The sequence below is a fragment of the Zeugodacus cucurbitae genome, chromosome 5, assembly GCF_028554725.1.
Source record: "Zeugodacus cucurbitae isolate PBARC_wt_2022May chromosome 5, idZeuCucr1.2, whole genome shotgun sequence".
NCBI lineage: Eukaryota > Metazoa > Arthropoda > Insecta > Diptera > Tephritidae > Zeugodacus > Zeugodacus cucurbitae.
This window is the reverse complement of record NC_071670.1, coordinates 42990360-43011123: the sequence shown is the minus strand read 5'-3', so window position 1 is coordinate 43011123 and position 20764 is coordinate 42990360. Positions and strand designations below refer to the sequence as shown.

Below are 20764 nucleotides of genomic sequence, written 5' to 3'. Positions count from 1 at the left end.
TAAAAAAATCTCTGTTTTCCTCTTCTGAACCAATTACTGTTGGATGGGAATTTATTAACTTGGCTAGTTTTACTACTTTATTCAATAATAAGAATGTATATTTCCTTTTTTTTAAATTTCCTAACAACACTTTTCCCAATTAATTTCACTTGCAACAGATATTTCGCGCTTGAAAGCAATGAAATTCGAAACTAAAAGCATTGCTATTTGATAATCGATGCTATTTTTGACAAACACGTAGTGTTAGTTTACCAAGCGTATTATAAATAAAAAAATAATAATAAAACTAAAATCGCAAATCAACAGTTACATTGCAATAAAAAAGCATAAATTATTTAACTGATACAGTTGATTTGCCGTTTGCTGGTACATATTGCATAACGAGCATGTGGCGTGCGGCGTTCGGCGTGTGGCGCGTGACTATGAAATGTGATCAAATAAATTGATAACATAAAAATCAAAGTTAAAATGCACGTCATTGATGTGCGCACAAAATGGAAAGCATAAATGGAGTTGAATATTGGCAAAATGCTAAAAATTGCATTAGCAAAGCGCAAATTCACTATTAGCACGCGTCTGTGTGCGTGTATGTGCGCTCATAACTGTTTGCCAAAAATATCAATAAATAATAAATAAATGAAAATTGCAAACTGCCATTCAAAGGCATCCGCACTGGCCAGCGCTTGTTGAAAGTAATTACAAGTGAAATTTTGACAGCAGACCGTGCTGTAGCTGAAGTATTTTATTTCTATGTTTATTTTTATTATTAATGAACTAAATTTGTAAATGTCAATGACAGCACTTTATTTGTGCATAACTTTGTGCGGATTTTTTAATTTGTGGAATTTTGAACGATATTTGTAAGTTGGAGTTCATTAAATTATGCGTGTATTGTGCTTGTCTAAAATTTCTATATACATATATTCTAATTTAAAGGCAGGTAGTAATTTTTTTAAATAAATTATAATTTAAAATAAAATTTCGTTTTCAGCTTTAATGAATTAGCTTATGAGGGTTTTAGCCTATTAATTTAATCAATTAAAGTTTCACATAGTTCAATTAGCTAAGAAAATTAAGGCATACGCAAACCATCGTTTTAGTGGCTAAAGTGAAGTATTACTATTTATAGCTACAATAAGTCATGTTGACATATTATGTGAAAATTTCTATGTGAAAGGCTTTCAGAGTAGAAAACATAAATTTTTAACATTTCTACATAAAATTTTAAGCTAATTTCAGATACTATTAATAATACCAAATCCAAAAAGTAAGCGAAAAAAATTGATAAACGATTTTATTAATTTCTAGATTTTCGACTAATCATCCAATTACTATTAATTGAGTCAATTAGTAATTTTTCTACACTAATATCTTACTGACCATTTTCACACAGTTCAATTAGCAGATACAATTAAGTTTTAAATTGAAACACTAATCATTCAATTAGTATTAATTGAGTCAATTAAAATTTTTTCTACATTATTATTTATTATTATTTGTAAAAAAATCGTGTGTCCTTCAAAATATAACTAATCAGCATTATCCAATTTGTATTAATTGAGTCAATTAAGAAATTTCCCATATTATTATTTGTAAAAAAAATCACATGTTCTTCAAAATATAAATAACCAACATTTAAAAGTTAAATTTAATAAACTACACTAATATTTAATGGTCAAATGATGTGCGAAATAAAAAGCTGATTGAATTTTTTTATTATTATATTCAACGCTAGACATCTAATTTGACAAATGGTTCAACAAATCAATTAGTTAGGCAATACAGTTTTATGGAAATTGACTCTGGTTATTAACTACTTCTACTAAAGACAGTCTAAAGTGCCTAACTTTTATTACCGAATGAATGAAATGGAAATAGAATATAATTTCGAAGATGATTTTATAGATTCTTAATAAACATTTTTGCTTTTTTGTGTACACAATACTATTTAAAAAAAAAAAAAGTTTAACCTGATTTTTTGAGGCTTTCTTCGATTTTATTTCATAAGAAAGTCTGATTAATTGAATATTTTTTGCATAAATAGGTTAATAATAGGTCAATTAAGTGGTAAATTGAGTACAATTAGATAAGTAATGGCCCAATTAGAGTTTTTTTGAACAAAAGTGGTCCAAAGCAAATTGTTAAATGACTAAATGAAGGAGCTGTCTGAAACGAGTATTTGTTAAAAAAATTAGAAATTCGTGTTAGTAGCAGATATATTAAATTCTTATAAATTATTTCTGTTCTCAGAACTTAAACAAACTATTTGTTAGCCTTAAAAAATATGCGAATTGTAAGTAGAATCAGAATTGTTCGACAAGCCACATGACCAAATATAAAGGCTTAGAAGCTATAGCTCGCAGTTATTGTCATATGCAGAGATATACTATATGTATGTGTAGGCATATATGTATTCCAAATATGATTTAGTGAATTATAAAGCATGAATATTTCAAGAGAATGTATGAAAATCATTTTAGAAAACAAACACCGAAATACAAACACATACAAATTGAAAGTAATATACATACATACAGATTTAGAATACGCAAAGCACAGATGAGGTGAAAATGGAATTATAGTATTGACTTATATGACATACATATATGATATGTATATAACGAAAAATAATGTCACAGTGTTGCCATATGTATGTAATAAAATACATATAATATAAAAAAAATAATAAAAATTAGAATTAAATACACAATTCGAAATTCTTAAAACACTGCAGTTGAACACATTACGTTTACGAAAACACACCCATAAATACATAAACATTTATATAATTCGAGTTTTATGAAAGCATGATTACCCTACTTGTTGTTATTGTAGTGCATTATTTTGTGAGTTTTTGGTTATTGATGACATAAGACATAACAGAGCAACACATACATTCATAAATGAGATCGAGGACAGAAAACCAAGCAACCATTTAATTCAATTCTGATTTTTCGAGTATTGTGAATTTCAAACAGTTTTCTTGTTTCGTTTTTTGAAAGTGTTGTTTTGTTTTTGTATTTGTATTTGTAGTTTTGATTTGTATTCCGCAAAGCATTGTTTAGTGTACTTTACGTTCCGTTTCGTTTTGTCCTTTTTCGTTTCATTATTTATCTGGTAATATATATCGTATTTCGGTTTTTCATAGCCCAGAATTTTGTGCCAAGACTTTTTTGAAAAATTTTAAAATTAAATCATGTTCATTACATAAATTAGAAAAAAATTTCTATAACTAATTGCTAATTTGTAGAGCATGAAATTAAAGAGTTCAAATCGAAGGTGTTAGTAATTTTCGAAAATAAAAAAAGTTCCAAAATAGTTTTTCATAATATAAATGTGAAAATAACGGATTAATTTTTGAATAATATTTATATAGGAATATTTTTAATATAATAAATTGGCATATTAAAGAATCAAAATAATTTTATTTTCGAAAAAAACCGCTATTTTTCACATTTATGTGGCGAAAAACAAGATTTCGAGTACCAATAAGTAGATAGCGAAAATTTCAAATTTTTTGAATAATAGTTTCTAATTTTTGAGATATTATTGACGCAGAAGTTGTGGGCAATATGTAGAATAGTGTAAACACTAACAAAGCGAAGAAGTTGTTCGGCTCAGACTTCAAAATGTTTAAGATTTTCTCAAAACTTAAAAATATAACGAAAATATCAGCTCAATATAGCATATTTGGTACAAAGAACAACAAAATCTTAAAGTCATGATTCCTGATCACTACTACTTCGCTTCGCTTGTGTTTACGCTAAAATATATAAATTTTAGTTTTTTCATGTTTTTCGATATAATTTTTGTCTTTGTTAATATGTTTTTCATTTTTGTTTGGTTTTGATTTGATTTTGCTTGGTACTCTACCTGTAGCAAACCGCCAGAGTTGCGAAACTAATGAAGACGCATTTCACGATAACGGTTAATATGATGACCATGGTTAATGTGCTGATCCTATTTTGATCTGAGGGGCCTGTAAAATGTTGGAGGGAAGGAAGGAACGTTTCCAATTTGTTCAATGCCGGTTACACAAGTCAAATATTTTTTTTTTTTTGCAAATTTCGTAAATGTTTTAAATTTAAAGAATTTTGAATTTTATATTATTTTCAATTTAGTTGAAGCATACTTTTAGGATTCAACATTTATGGAGTATACTTTTAGGATTGAAAATTTATGGAGTATACTTTTAGCATTCCAGTATGAATGCTTTTAACTTTTTGTGTATAAAACGTATTCAAGTAAAATTAAATAAAAAAAGTATGTAATTCCTATATCACACACTAAAATATTATACTTTTACTCGATGACTTTTACTAAGTAAAAGTTTTAAGAAAATACACAATATAAAAAAATTAAGTAAATTGCATTTGAAATACAATAATTATATATATTATGGTATGCCAGTTGTTATGTAAATGAGATAGATTTCTTTTTTCATCACTAGCACTGTGCAGTAGTATTTTTATAGAAATACCATACAGCCTAATATTAAAAATAATATTAAAAATTCATTTTACTACCATATCGGTTAATAAAATATTATCATATTATTCGATCAGCAGCGATTTAGAATTTTGTAATATTTTCTTTGAATTTAATCATTTTTTTTGTAATATCGGTGATTGGTAATAATTTGAAGTGATTACCATTGTCATATTACAATCGGATCGGATGGGAGTTACGTCTTCAATATAAAAGCAGTGAAATATTGTAGGGTATAAACTTTAAATAAATATTTTAATACAAATTTCATTAACAATTAATATTAAATTATTTTATTCTAAAATGCCGGAACAAGTCTTTATTAAAATTTAAAATATTTTTCATATTTATTTTATTTAAAATTAAAGGTCGTACATATGACTATTGGTTATACTAAATGTTTTCTGCAAAAGCTTTTGATTTACTCTATTTGAAATTAATTAGAGGTCTCAAGACCTTGATAACTATAAAACTTTTACAGTTTAAGCTTGAAGCTGAGTATTACTTTTATTCAGAAAGTGAGTTCTATACCGAAATGTTCTAATACCAATGAAATATGTTCTACATAAAAATACATATTTATGCTTTGAAAAAGCACCAATTAAGCTTAAAAGCTCTAAGATGGCAGATACCAAATTTGTCAGTATTTAGACCTCAACTTATATACTCCTGTATTGTGCTCGGTTTAATTTAAGGTGCAAATATTTTAATGGGTTGCACTTTGAGGTCTATAAAGCTTTCTTCTTTCTATACTAACTCAAATATAAATTACAATATTATTTAAGTGTTAAGTTTGAGATTTCATTCTTTTTTAATAAATTTCGGGGGTTTAAGTGCATTTATTTTAAGGATATTTTAACTATTTTTACTTTTATTGAGAGTAAAAGAAAACATTACTTAACCGTGTAAGTATATTATGATAAAAATCGAAATTTATCTTCCACAATATTTCACTGCTTGTATTTTTTTTGTAAATATATATTTTTGTATCATTTTTATATGTAAAGGTAATTAAGCGGATTTATATTTTATTGGATTATTTATATGAGCAGAATGCAAATCTTGTATATTTTTAAAATTTTGAAATAAAAAGTTAAAAAAAAAAATATTCAAAAAATTTAATCTCGACTATTTTCTAGGAAAAAGTTTGGAAGTCTTTTTAAAGCATACATTTGAGCGGTGAACAACTTAAACCCTGTTCATACGAGGCGACCGACTTATGTTGCGACAAATCGTAATTTGTGGTAGTATGAAATACGAGGAAAAGTGTAGCGCGCTGAGTCACTCGTGTTCGGACAACGTGGACAATGTATTTCGGCATTTCTTCTCATTTGAAATTCTACACATGGTTGCAATTTATTGCTTATTTTCAAATTGATATTTATTGTATATTAAGAAAATAGAAGTTTTGATTTTATTAAGTGGTCAGACTACAGTTGCCCTTTGTGAGAAGAACATATGAACGCAATGAGCAACACTCAAAGAGAAGTTGCCGACAATGAGCAACACACAAAAGTTTCCATGTGTGAACCAAATCTTAGAAGGATTTTTTTGGTTGCTTTTTGATAATTAAAGATCTTGTTACTGGAAAAAGCTAACTTCTCACAACTTTGAGATTATTAATTTGAAATGTTCAAAGATATATTATTTTCAAATCTGTAGGTTGAACAGGAGATACATAAACTATTTAATTTTCAGTCTGAATTTGATAATGCATCTATTAGATGAATTCAAAGGAGGAAAGCTAAAACTATCAAAGAAATCTAATGCTAATTTAAAAACTGTTAGAATTCTTGGGAATCCGGAAAATTGTGATGAAAAAAATTTTGATTTTATCTGACTAAAAAAAATTGATGAATTGAGCTATTTAAAATTAAAAAAAGTATTTTATAATATCTTTCAACTTTGCATTCTGCTCATTTGACGCCAATTAAAAAGCAAACATTTTCAAAATGCATACTCTAAACTAGGTATAATGATTTGGAGTAAAGACAAACTTGTTACACTGTTTTGGCGAACAAAAGCTGTTCACAGACGAAAAGCTTGAATTGTGAAACAAAGTTAAGTGATTAAACATGTAATTAATATATGAATGTACTTTAAGGACAGACTCAAACTTGACTGCTAGACGCGTTGTACTAAGTAGTAAATACACATATGTTGTAGAAGATAAATATAGCTTGCTTGAGCATAACGCGCGCGTTCGTATAGTAAATATTTTGCACAAGAAATATATAATAGAATCTACACAAAAGCATCTTACCATATGGTGTCTCCTTCTTCTCCATTTTGATAGTATTCTCCGCGGTTGGCAGCGCTTCCGTTGGCAGTGGTGTGGTCAGTAAAACTACAAGGCTACAATCGACGCCGCCCCAACCCATATCGCAAAAACAGCGATTGGTATTGGTGCAGACCTGTGGAGGTGGATAAAAAATAATCAAAAAAAAAAATAAAGAGAATAAAGAGAATAAACAAAATTGCAATTATAATTCAGCAATGTGACATAGAATAATGTCTGACAATACATTTAGGAGAATATGTAAAATGTCAAATAAATATTTTGTTTCGCTTGTAAAACTGACAGTTCACTAATTTATTTTTAGTTGTGCATTAGTAGGATATAGCGCACATTAATAGTGCCGCGTTGCATAGCTACAAATGCAATCAATGTGAAAGCTTCATTTAAACCATATTTCCATTAAAATTTCCAGCTATCAAATGGGATTAAAAACAGGCGTCAGTGTCGCACTGCTGCGAGCTGGTGAGCAAATACACGAGACGAGCAAACAGCCAGCGAGGCTGTAAAGTAGTGTGTCGGTGAGTCAGCCACTGACCAAACGATAAAAGTTTTATTTTGAACGAAAGCCATGCGACCGAAGCAGGCGCTTGTTGTTGTTGTTGTTTATGTGGAAAAAGCTTTGGGAAATATTTTAAATTTTTAATTACACTTAAGCGTATTTATACATTACGAACGTCGAGTTGAATGTGGCATACACACGCATGTCCAAGCGTTGACCCACTATAATGAGCGCTGTCGGCGTTCGGTGCGTACGAAGAGATAACTGATTTGTGTGTGTGTGAGAATGTATGTGTGCTTTTATGTCATACTTTAGTAAGTTGAGTAGTTGTTGTTGTGGATATTTTTATGTTCTGTTGTTGTTATTGTTTTTGTTGTTTTTTTAATATTTTTTGTTTTTGTTTTTATTATTTTGTTGTTGTTACAGTTTTTGTTGTAGTTATTATAATATTATTTTTGTTGTTATTGTTTTTACTATTTTTGTTGTTGTTATTGCAGCTCATTTCGCGCACTTACTCCGCTGCTGTTCAATATTATGTCAGCACTACTGACCGTAAATGAGTCAGTGCATGGAATTTACGAGCGCATTTCTGGTCGTTTACTGCAGACACACACACACACATTAACACGCACACAAACAAACATTGTCATTTGCATTGCATAATAGCGCGAATTGTTGTTGGCCTGTATAGCACGCGTTCGCATTAAGAATTATTGCACTGTCGTCTACCGGGCAACCATGGCGTATACGCAACATTGCAGGAACTGACCGCGGCATGGCAAATTTTAACCGCAAATATTCTTGATTTACATTTATCGTTAAAATATCATGCAGACGATTGATATTACTGTTTCTTTAACTTATATTTTATTTTTTGTTTTTTTTCTCCATGAATATTAATGAGTTGGGGTTGAGTTGAGCGGCGCGTGGCGGTGGTAATGAGGCTGCGGTTCAGTGTAATCACTTATCGTGCGCGTCGCCACCTCATTATTGTGGGTTAAATACTTTAATGGTTAAATGGTCACACGCAAGAATGCTGCTTAAAATGCAGCTAGCAAGCTGGCAAGCAAGTGTCTTTTGCCTGGCGACAAAGTGCGAAATTGCTTTTAAAATTACTACTTTGTTGGAAGAAAAAATCGGTTATGCAATGTTAAAGCGCCTTAAAAAAATTACTGCAATTATATTACTACCGCTGTTGTTGTTGTTGTTGTTAGCGTTGCATACTACACTGCAATGTGTGAAATGCATAATTTGCAGTTGAGTATGAAGTGCTTATGCACATAATTGTAATTACATTTTGTTGTTGTTGCTGTTATTTGTTACAAACAACTCTTTTAGTACAGTTAAGCTTGTGGCGCTTGCAATTTGAGCTTAAATTACTGCTCAATTTTTATGTTTGCTGTATTTTTTATAATTTTATTTCATTTCTTTCGACTTACCCCGCGTCCTGAACACTCTTTTCCCTGTGAATCTGTTGGGCATTTGGTTTGATCGACATGTGGAAATATGCTGACACAAGTCTGATTCAGACAAATCAAATCTTTACCGCATGGCGTACCATCCTTAACCAGTCCATGTTCCGGATACTCATTGGCGCCCACTTGACCGCTAGTGGCTCTACGGGTAATAATAATAAATGGATATGCAATGATTAAGTTATTTGAGTATGAACGCATACATAAATACGGATGACAGTGGATTATGAGGTTAAGCGGGATATATACTAAATATAATACAAGGAAACTGAAAAAGTTGCGAATTGAGTTTGTTTTAAAAAATGAGTGAAAATTTTCAAACAAAAACGAAATAATAATGAGACCAAAAAAATAATTTAAAATTCATTAAGTACAAATAATAAATTTAAAAACGTTTTGAAAGCCACTGGATTATTAAATGTTGGAAACATAACTTTAAATAATTTTTGAGCGCCCAGTTTTTGGCCCTGAAAAAAAAAATTCCAAAACAGAAAAAATGGAAAATAAGAATTAAAACAAGTAAGGAAGGACTAAGTTCGGGTGTAACCGAACATTTTATACTCTCGCAATTTATTTATTTAATTTTATTAATATAACACACAATTTGACCCATATATTCAGCATATGTATGGTATAAAGTCCTTCGAAAGATGGAAACCTTAATAATAGAAATATGGAAGCTAGGTGAAGTAATGACCCAATTTCACTCATTTTTGGCACGGAGACATATTATTAGAAGAAAAATATTCCCTCTGAATTTTTTCAAAATTAGAGCTGAGAGACTTACCTATATTTTCAGTAAAAAAATATTAGAAGCACTGAGGTCCGCATGTTCGATATATGGGGCCTTGAAAACTTATGGTTCGATGATGTTGGTGATTTTTAAAAGGGCGATACCACTCTTTGAGTTGAGTATTTATGCAAAGATCTGTTCCGATATCTTCACTAGTTCTTACTTTATACATTGTAAAGTAAACTATTCAGACCGACTTCAAAGCTCTGGTATATGGGTAGTAGGCGTGGTTGTGAACCGATTTGAACTATTTTCACAACATATCATTTGGATTCCAGGAAAATGTTACGACCAGAATTTCATTGAAATTGGTCGAGTAGTTTCGGAGATATGGACACTTGGTGATCTCTAAGTGGGCGGAGCCACATCTATTTAAAATTTTGTATACTAATTTGAGTGCAGCCTTTTTGTACCTTCTTTATAATTTTATGTGAACAAAACTATTTTACTCTCTTAGCTACTCTGTTGAAAGAGTATAAAAAATTTGAAAGCCACTGGATTATTAAATGATGCATAAATAATTTTAGATATTTTTGGACACACAGTCTTTGGTCATAAGATACAAATAAAAAAAAGAAAATATAAAAAAAAAACAAAAATGAATATAAGCAACAATCAAATGAAAAGCATCACTAATTTCAAAATTTTGCACTGGTTAAAAAAATATATAAATACATTTTCAAATTCATTCACTTATCGAATCAACTTTACCAAATAGAGTTGTTTAACACACTTCAAAAAACAAATTTACATATGTATGTATATATGTGTTTGTACTTACTTGCATGTATATACCGTTCCTTTGATTGAGATAATTGTACTCGAATAAAGCTGATCAATGCCATCATTAACTGGCTGGCCTTCGCCCTCTTTGCACTGCAATGTGCCACATTGAACATTTCTAAAAATAAACAGCGGAAAATCAACATCAGCAATGAGCATTGAGACTAATAGATAAATTGAAAATTGAAATTTTAGCTGAAAAAGCCGTTTATTAACGAATTAATATGCTTGATGGTAATGCTATGTTTTAGGTATAATCAAAGCACAATAATAAAGAATTTTGATTGATGCGCAATAAATGCCAAAAAAGATTAATTATAAAGTGAATTATTTGCATTTACAGCAATTCAGCTGAAGCAATTATGCAAAATTTTCATTTAAAATTTTAATATTTTAGCAGCTATTATATTTATACAGCTTAATATAGTAGAATAAAAATAGTTAGCATTATTTATAATGGTTAAAAATAGTAGTGAACTCACTCTGGTTCGCATTTAATATAATGCTCATTGGCATCACGCCCACAATGACCGTTGATCGAACCCTTCGAGTTGAATTGCTCATAGCATTGGCGATCGGCTGCCAAGCCGCCATAACCCCAAATCGCCTCGCATTGCAGATTCAAGGTGGGACAGTCACCTTGAAAGCAATAGCCTGGAGATTGAAAATTAATAAGAAAAGTTTGAATTTTTATTATTTAAAACAGTTTTATGAAAGTTAATATTATTTCTAAAAAAATATATTGCCGTGACTATATCGCCTTTTAAAGTTGTACTCTGTTAACTTACCGGACGACACTCCCGCCTTTGAGTGTCCACATGGTGATCCATTCTTTCGAAACACATCCATTGGGCAGTGTCCACTTTCGCCATCACAATACTCTGGCAGATCGCATTCGTTGAGCGCATCACGACAAACATAGTCTTTTGGCCGAAGCTAAACGATGGGAGACAGCAAAAGGTTTCGTTAGTAAAATGTATGGCAAAAAATGCGAATGGATTGATTTGAAAATATATCAAAATTCTTTTTATGAATGTGTTAAGAGAAAGGTTTTACATCAAACATAGCTAAATCGAGAACCAACTGTAATATAGGTTACACAAGAAATTGTCACACACAAAATATTTTTTGTTAAATAGAAAATGGGAGTAAATGGAAGGTACACTTTGAATATAGTAGAATATATGAAGTATATTTATAGGATAGGTGTTCAAATATCATAATGAAATCGACCAATAAGAAGAATACCCTAAGGAGTATTCGAATTCCAGCAAAGAAAACACCTTTGAATCAATTTTAATAAGTCGATGGATACTGCAATCCACCACTCAGATTTTTGGCAGAAAAATATTCAAAGATTTGACATGAAATCTTATCGGATATCTACACTACATTTCAATAAGAAAATTGCATATGCCCCCTTTTAATTGAAAAATATATATATGTATGTATATTAAGTATTATATAGAGTCCTCTGGGATTAAAAATTAGAGAAAGTGACTTAATAACTAATAAAAATTTAGTCGATAACAAAATTTGGTTTTTGGTGTATTTAGTAAAAATATTTCGAAGATTATTTCCAACACACACCAGAGCTAATAATTTCGTAGTTTAAGTAATTTTCAGCAAAAATTTTTTAAATGGATAAGGTTTTGTGATTTTGTCATTAAATTTTATCGAATGAGTCCCTAAAATGCAATCATCATTGATGGCATCAAACCTTATCTGGTAAACTTTGAATTAAATATCAACTGCTTGTGCAAATCCTGCTAAAATAAATAAATTTTTTGGATGTCAGAATTGCAATTGAATAAAACACCTTACTTATGTACTACTTTTTGTTTTTCTTTTATGAAAAATTGGGCTAAAATATATGAAATGTTCGCAAATGCTCATATGGACTTATATATTCAGCCTTATTATAAACTTCATGTGAATAAAGCATTCCGATTCCATTTCCTATTCCTATATTTCCACAAGAAAGAAAAATGCGTAACATGAATTTCGCGTGAATCAAAATTTATATTCGAATTTCGGCAATCTGTCATACATGTCTTTGTTTTGATTTTTTGATGATTCGTTTTGAAACTATAAATAGAGATAAATTTTTGTAAATTTTTAAAGCCAATTATGCTTCTGTTTTAACATAAAAGGAAACCTTCTTTCAACATTTCAATACCCGTGACATGTATTATCTATATACATTATACACATAACCATTTTCTGGCTGGCCCGTCTTGCGTCCACAGAAAAGATATTTGAAGGAATAATTTATTAGAACTGATGTTTCTTTTCATGCATGCACTTTTATCTTAACTCCTTTGTGAAGACTCTTTACTATAAAAGGATTTCAACCAAAACCTTCAATTGTGTTTTATTAATAGACATTAGGCAAGGTTTTATAGCTGTTCCTCACAAGAGGAGGAATACTTAGAGAGTAAGGACAGTGCTTTGTGAAGTCTAATTATAATTTAATGCTAACCCCAATTCAAATTGCTTGTTTACTTCTAAATGCGCTAATTCGCAAGGTGGTTAAAAAAATGAGATTCAAGGTCATTTTAGACTCAATCTCATAGGATTGCCCTTCCATAAGGAAGTGTTGAGATGATTCCACCTCGTCTTCTTCCAGGTAACTTTCGCAGCTACAACCTGATACAATTTTTAATGGGATAATGTTCTACAACTATAAAAGTATTATAGAGGGCGAAGTGCTCCCTAGACATTTTAGATTTTCAGAGGACCTTGCGACTGATCAGCGCTTGCCGCACCTCAACTGAAGCCTAACTGTCCATTTAAAAATCAAAAGTGTATAGGTAGTGGTGCTCCTACTTGTTTCCAATTTACTGTCGATTATACGCAAATGTCTAGTCTTGCTAGCTCAACAGCCTTACAATTTCCTAGGATTCCACTGTGGCCCAAACTAGTCTAATTGTGAAGATCTGATTGGCATCGACTAAGAGTGAGGCTAGACATTTTTTTACTTGAGTCTTGAGCGCGTATTCAGCGAGAACTTACTACCCGAGTGAATCACTTCTCTGAAGGATGCTACGCTTCGTAGCAATAGATCCGCTGCTACCTTTATAGCAGCCACTTGCTTTTTTAAAATGCGAAATAAGTCTTGAGTATTTTTGAATCGGTTTTTTATCGGTTGACTGTTTCATTATGCTGATTATTTTTATACTCTCGCAACAAATGTTGCTAAAGAGAGTATTATAGTTTTGTTCACATAACGGTTGTTTGTAACACCCAAAACTAAACGAGTTAGATATAGGGTTATATATACCAAAGTGATCAGGGTGAAGAGTGGAGTTCAAATCCGAATGTCTGTCTGTCCGTCCGTCCGTCCGTCTGTGCAAGCTGTAACTTGAGTAAAAATTAAGATATCTTAATGAAATTTGGCACACTTATTTCTTGGCACCATAGGAAGGTTGCTTTCGAAAATGAGCAAAATCGGACCACTGCCACGCCCACAAAATGGCGAAAACCGAAAACACATAAAGTGCCATAACTAAGCCATAAATAAAGCTATGGAAATAAAATTTGGTATGAAGGATCGCAATATGAAGGGGCATATTTGGATGTAATTTTTTTGGGAAAGTGGGCATGGCCCCGCCCCCTACTAAGTTTTTTGTACATATCTCGCAAACCAATAGAGCTATATAAACCAGACTTTCTGCAGTCGTTTTTTTAGCCACTTCCTAATGCAGTCTAAAAATGAAAGAAATCGGATCATAACCACGCCCACCTCCCATACAAAAGTTGGGTTGAAAATTACTAAAAGTGGGTTAACTCATTAACGAAAAACAAACGAAAAAAAAAGCAGATGAAAGCTGCACTCAGATTTTTTTACAAAATGGAAAATGGGCGTGGCGTCGCCCACGTATGGGTCAAAAACCATATCTCAGGAACTACTCGACCGATTTCAATGAAACTTGGTTTGTAATAGTTTCCTTACATCCCAATGATATGTTGTGAAAATAGGCCAAATCGCTTCACAACCACGCCTACTTCCTATATACCAGAACTTTGAAGACGATCTGAATCGTTTACATTACAATATATAAAGTAAGTACTAGTGAAGATATCGGTGCAGAACTTTGCACAAATACTATGTTTATAGTGTGGCAGCCCCATTCTAAAAATTGCCGAAATCGGACCATAGGTTTTTAAGGCCCCATATAATGAATACGAGGACCTCAGGGCTTCTTACCTAATATTATGGTTTCCAACTTTCAATGGACTTTATACAAAATATATGACGAATATGTGGGTAAAATTGTGTATTATATAATGTAAATAAAGTTAAATAAATAAATTGCGAGAGTATAAAATGTTCGGTTACACCCGAACTTAGCCCTTCCTTACTTGTTTTCATTTTTTTTTTTACATATAATATCCAAAAAACTTTATCGCGGTGTATTTATATACATACATATAAGTTGAATATTATAAATATTTATTTAACACAATTTTTACTAATTATGACACTTTTTTTAATTTTTTTTATAAATATAGATTTCACATAACTTTCATTGGTATCGTTAAGGGTTCGGCTATATTTTGAAACTTTGTAATTTTACGTGTGTCTATATAGCATAAATATAATTAAAGTACATAAATGGTATTATACTTTAAGTAATATTTGGAAATTATTTTTGTTCAAAATTTAATAACTGTTCTTAATCAGATCAGCAATGAAAATTTCGTATATACCCAAAAACGACACACGAAAAAAATTCAATATTTTTCTTAGAATATTGCGAGATGTATTAGAGACCCAGATATTTAAAACCACATAATCCGATGTTAAGACTAAAATATCTAGTCCAAACGAGGTATTCAAGTTTTAAACCGACCGTATTTGACATAAATAATTCTCACTTTCAACATTACTCACATTAAAGCTTTACTATTAAAATATAGTTAAAATACTTACGCGACATTCATTACAACAAGTGCCACTGGCACATTGAGCCTCCGATTTCAGCTTACAAGTGATGCCATCGCAACATGGATCCATGGCACACTCCTCAATCGTGCCACAATCACACTCTTCATCCTCCTCGACGATCTTATTGCCACAATTGCGACGCATTTCGATCTGGAAAGTGAGAAAAAAAGTAAAAAAAAAAAAATTAAAAAATTAAAAAAAAATGTTTAGTTGAAGTTTTATTAGAAAATGCACAAAAAATTAGACTGATGACACTATTAGTAAACATTTTAACAAAATCGCACAAAAATATTTCTCAGCAATTTGAAGATCACTTTTTAAACAAAAAAAATCTTCACTTTCACTTCAGCAGTTTAAAAATAACAACCGTTATTTCAAGCAACCAAGCAGCACTTTTGCAATTTCATTTCGCTTTCAAAAATAAATTTTTCAATTTGCTTGAAAGCGCTTACATAATCCAATTAGATAAATTGCTGTCTTGTAGTCGCGCACGTAGAGAGAGCGTCTCGAATGTCTTGCTGTCTCAATCAAGTGCCACAATGCAACTCAGAAAATGTCAAAAATAGTTTCACTTTTTATATAGAGCCACCAACACTAATTTGGCAAAAACGTTATAGCGTGTCACGCGTGCTGCCGCCACAAGTTTCGTTGTGAAACTGCAACCTCCAAACTGCAGTGAAAGTCACTCATACGCCAGCGCCGCTGACGAAGTGTACCTGCCAGCCACAAACTGGCTAGCGGGATGCGACGACGGTATAACAATACAACTGTGGAACTGTAGCAAGCAACAAAAACAAAAACGACAACAACAACAAAGTAGAAATGAAAACGAATGCAAAAAAAGTTGCAATGAAAATGAAATCGGAAAGAAAAACAGAAAACAGATTTTGCTAACAGGATTTGAAAGCAGGCAGACGACGGCCACCCCAGCCCCAGCTGAGGGCTGCGCTGGTGCTGCATATGTGGCAAGTGGCAGCATTCGGCACACTGTGCCACGCGCAACGAGGCTGACTGTGTCTTGGGGCCTTGCGGTAGTACCGTTTTTGCTGTTTGTGTTGTTGTTATTGTTGTTGCTGTTGCTGTTGCTGTTGCTGTTTCGAGTGTCGAGTGCTGCGTTCGGGGCACAATTAACCTCAGCAGGCCATCACACGCACACGCACACTCATACACACAGGCAGTTGCATGCGCAGCACTTATACAATAGCTGAAACGCTTCGAGTGTCTGCAAAACGCAACGAGTGCTTGCTTGCAACGCTTTGCTCTCCATATGCTCGCTTGTTTGTTTGTTTGCGTGTGTGCGTGTATGCGTCTGTGTTTGTGTATGCAAATGTGAGTGCGAATGTATATGACTGCTCGTTGGTACAATAAACAAAACAAAAACAGAAGCAGAAACAGCAACAGAAACAGAAAAAAAGCGTAGCCAACGAAATTGCCACGAACGAGGTCGCTGCGTTCACACATGACTGCGGCTAAAAAGGAATAAAAATTGAAGAGGCGCACGCATTGGCAGCAAATGCATATGCAAATAAACGCATACCAACACGTAGGCATTGGTGTGTGTCTGTGTGTGCTGTAACCATGAGAAACAGCAGTATACTCAGCCGCTAGGAATGTTTTAGTTTATTAAAAAAACAGACTAGTTGTAAACTAGTGCTTTTGGTAACTAGTTTGAAATTTAAAAATATAGTGAATGCTGAATTAAATTAATCAATTGTTTAATACTAAATTTTAATACTGATAATTTAGACTAAAAAATTAAGTAAATTTAATGTAAAAATTCTACAATTTTAGCTGTTGTGTTGGAAGAGTTCCTATACTAGATAGTACTAGGGTTGATATGTAATAAAAATTATAATAAATTTCTAATAGATTCATAGAAGCAATAATATTAATTATACGGAGAAGTAATGTGAAACTATTTATATAGTTATAAAGGAAGCTTTAGAAGTCGAAAAAAAGCGTTTTTTAGCAATTTGTTTTTGAAAGGGAAGGAAATGATTGCGGTAAACGGAATTTTAAGACGATAGTGTACTATGTTAAAGGCTTAAAAAACAATATTTATTATTAAAAAATTTTGAAATTTTTTCAAAGTTGTAAGTATTTTTCTGGAGCGCCTGGAGTCTGCACTTGTAAATCGGTGCCGGTGATGGAGGTCGTGCGATGCATCTGAAACAGCCGAACCAATTTTTTTTTTTCATTATGAACTAAAAAAATACCGAAGAAGTTATAAAATTCCAAATTTTTTCGAAGTTTGAAAAAAAAAATTAATTTTTTTAAGAAAAAAAAAATGGACTTTAAGTTGCAAAACAAGTAGTTTAAATAATACAACTTTTGTCCAACTTTTTTAGTTCAAATAATTTAATACTGAAGCTAGATCACTTTGGGTTTTTTCGTTCGGACATATATTATTTTTGCTATCGCTGGCACCGTTTTCTAACATTTGTGAAAATGAAAACTCGAGAAAACGCGCTTTAAAGTCTGCCTGAGCATTCGCACCTGCTCGATGCTCGGCCACCACTAAAACTGCTCTAGCTTCGAAAATATGTCGATATGGCCTCTGGAATTTTAAAGACATATTCTTGAATAGTTTTGGAAGAGATTTAAAACAAAACAAAAAAATCGATTTTTTGAAGCCTGTAAAGCAGACTACTGCCTTAATGACAACTGACAAATAAAGTAGAATACGAGGTATTTAATCGGTGCAAATAGAGTGGAAGTGGAGTGAAGAATACCTTCATGACTTCCAAATAGCCATATAGTATACTGAATAACTCATAATTCCGGAGAGTGGTTAGAAAAGTAAGAAAATATCTGTTTCCTGCACTAATTAAATACAAAAATCGAGAATTCGGCAAATCGAGGTTATATTAGATCACAAAGAAGCTCAAAACGTGTTTGGAAAGCGTTTAAAAAAAAAAATACAATTTCCACATTGAATCTTAATCTTCTTTTTTTGGCAAGTGGCTTTCAAGAAGACAGAAAACGTATATAATTTAATGTTATGGCCAAGAATGTAGCTTATTTATAAAGATAAAGTTATTGTGTTTTAAAAATAATTTCAGTCCAGTGACCATCGCGGCTGGTTCGAATAACTCCAGTCGGGAGGCCCAATTTCGACCACTTTTTGCAGCAATTGAGGCCGTATGTAAGCTGTATGAAATGGTAACCCAAACTGAGGGAACAATTCAGAAAAAAGGATTGTTTCATTGAAAACCATACGGCTAAAAAAATTCCCTTAGGTTAGGTTAATTTGATGGATTAAGGAGAAAACCAACTCTAATAGTACTAATTCTTGTGATAAACTGTTCATGTGTGGTGTGTGCAAAAATACTAAAAATAGCCAGAGTGAGAGCGAGCAACAAAGCAACTTTTGATAGCTTGGTACAGCAAAGCATGTCGAGCTATAATTTATCGTTTCAAATCTTAACGAGTTATCGGCTAGACTTACTAAATTAAAAAAAAAGTGTTATATACAATCATTGGCATAACATAACATAACATTTTCATCGGAATCCATCGGTAAACTCCAGAATAATAGAACTTCCATTCTAAGTTCAATATTAGACAATTAAGAGTTAAAAGAGTCGATAAGCGGTAAAGGTAATTTGATTAAAAAAAATCGATTTTTTGCTTATTAGATTTTTTATAGTTTCCAAAATATCCTGTGAATGCGGTAAGGTCGTATCTTGAATAGTTTTTGAATGGCAGCGTTCTAAAGAGCGACCACTCGCTCGTATAAGCCGCTATAGTCGAAACTTTAAACGCGTTTTTCTCGACACCACATTTTTAAATATTCCTGACATCACCACGCAACGAGAAATTGACCGATCGACTTCAAATTGAAACTGAGTAAGGTTATTAAAGTTGAATATATTTACTATACAATGACCTATGATCTTGTTGATTGGTTGAAATTTTGTTAATTTTGCATTAATAAACTAACATTTTTTACCTTTAAAAACGACATTTTTTTAAAACTACGTCATTTTGTTAATTTTTTGATATTTTTCAAAAACCTTAGGTAAGCAACCTTTTTTAATTTTTTGTTTCAGCTACTAATTCTGCCAGAGCAGTTGGGGAACTTTGTTGTATTTTTGTAAAAAAAATCTTAAATTCATATACATTCAGACAACTCAGAACAAGACAACAAGAACAAGTCAAGGGCGTTTTTGATTTGATTTGTTAAATATACTAACTCATGTACAGATCGCGCCTTATTTATCGAAAAATCCCGAAATCTTTAAATGCAGCTTTTCCATTTTATTTGAAATATATGTATGTCATAAGGGAAAGTTGATATCTAAATTCAGTTTTCGTAAAAGTAGAGAACACTAGTTGTCAATTATAACTTTAATAGAGAGCTAATTTGCTTTTGGAAAACACTATAATGATTAGAGCATTTCTTCACTAAAAAATACAAATTTATGTTTTAATTATTTCATTGTTTTGGCGAAATCACAACTCATTTTCATGACAATGCAAAGTTTCAAATTGCTTTTAGATTGACATACAGCTTATAGTTTCAATATAATGCTACTTCCTACGGAAAATATTTGTAAAGGACGAAAATTTGATTCGACAACTGAAGAGAATCTTAAATGGCTATTCTCACACGGAATTCCTTTCGCATGTTTGAGCCTGGGTTAGTCTATAGGTAAGCGTTAGCACCAAAGCGGCTACATCAAAAGCTGAACTAGCGCAGAGAATAACGCTTAAATGGAGAAGAGGTAGCATATAGTCTTACAATGAAGATGAAGAATTATAGAAAAAAAAACGAAGAACATAATAATACCTCTGACAACAGTAATAAAGCAAAAAAAAGTCAGCGCTCAGCAAGCCACAATGTGCCATAGTGGAAAGTAGTGTGGCAGACACTGAGGCACCGCTGTCCATCTTCAACACATTCGTCACTTCATGCGCCTGCCTTGCCAAAACACTCAGAACAAAAGAGTCATTTATGCAAAGAAACTCATGATGATTTATGTAAATGTATGGATGCGAACACAATGCGCCTAAAGGACGGCTACAGCAGCATGCGAAGCGCAAAGCCGTTCAGGCGACGTTGTCGTATACAATTGTGCGAAATGCGCCAGAGACGCTAAACCAACGGTTATGCATCTTCAACTGTCACAACGGTTGTTGTTGTTGCTGTTGCACTTGCAACTGACCTAGTGCCAAAAAATCAAGACAAAAGCTACAAAAGTGCTGCACTTTCACGCCATAGGCATTCACGTTCGCCATCTCCTACTCATCGACGTTGAGTGCTTAGTATTGTATGTGTGTGTGTGTTCGTGTGTATGCCACCACTTCGTTTATGCAAAAATTGTCATCATTCCTGCACTGCACTGATGTCGCTGTTGCTGTTTCTGTTGTTAGTTTGTTTACTTTTGGCTCTTACACGGGCGCTATTGTTGCACCATTTTGGCGCTGAAGCTTTGTGCCACATACCAAAACAAACATATGCAACAACAACAAC

At 32.1% G+C, this 20764-nt stretch overlaps 1 protein-coding gene across 16 annotated transcripts in view; it reads right to left on the bottom strand.

Moving 5' to 3' along the window:
- Positions 1 to 20764, bottom strand: part of LOC105216030 (disintegrin and metalloproteinase domain-containing protein 9) — a 510771-nt gene that overhangs the window by 38734 nt on the left and 451273 nt on the right. For 13 of the 16 annotated variants that reach the window (XM_054231408.1, XM_054231410.1, XM_054231407.1 and 10 more), the window contains exons 13-18: positions 15274 to 15438; positions 11126 to 11273; positions 10820 to 10991; positions 10336 to 10455; positions 8726 to 8903; positions 6752 to 6902 (exon numbers count right to left, since the gene is read on the bottom strand). In XM_054231408.1, coding sequence (XP_054087383.1) covers positions 6752 to 6902; positions 8726 to 8903; positions 10336 to 10455; positions 10820 to 10991; positions 11126 to 11273; positions 15274 to 15438 — 934 coding nt within the window. Of the gene's footprint in view, positions 1 to 3873; positions 3980 to 6751; positions 6903 to 8725; positions 8904 to 10335; positions 10456 to 10819; positions 10992 to 11125; positions 11274 to 15273; positions 15439 to 20764 lie in introns of all 16 variants that reach the window. The other 3 variants (XM_054231409.1, XM_054231414.1, XM_054231417.1) reach the window with 1 other exon arrangement.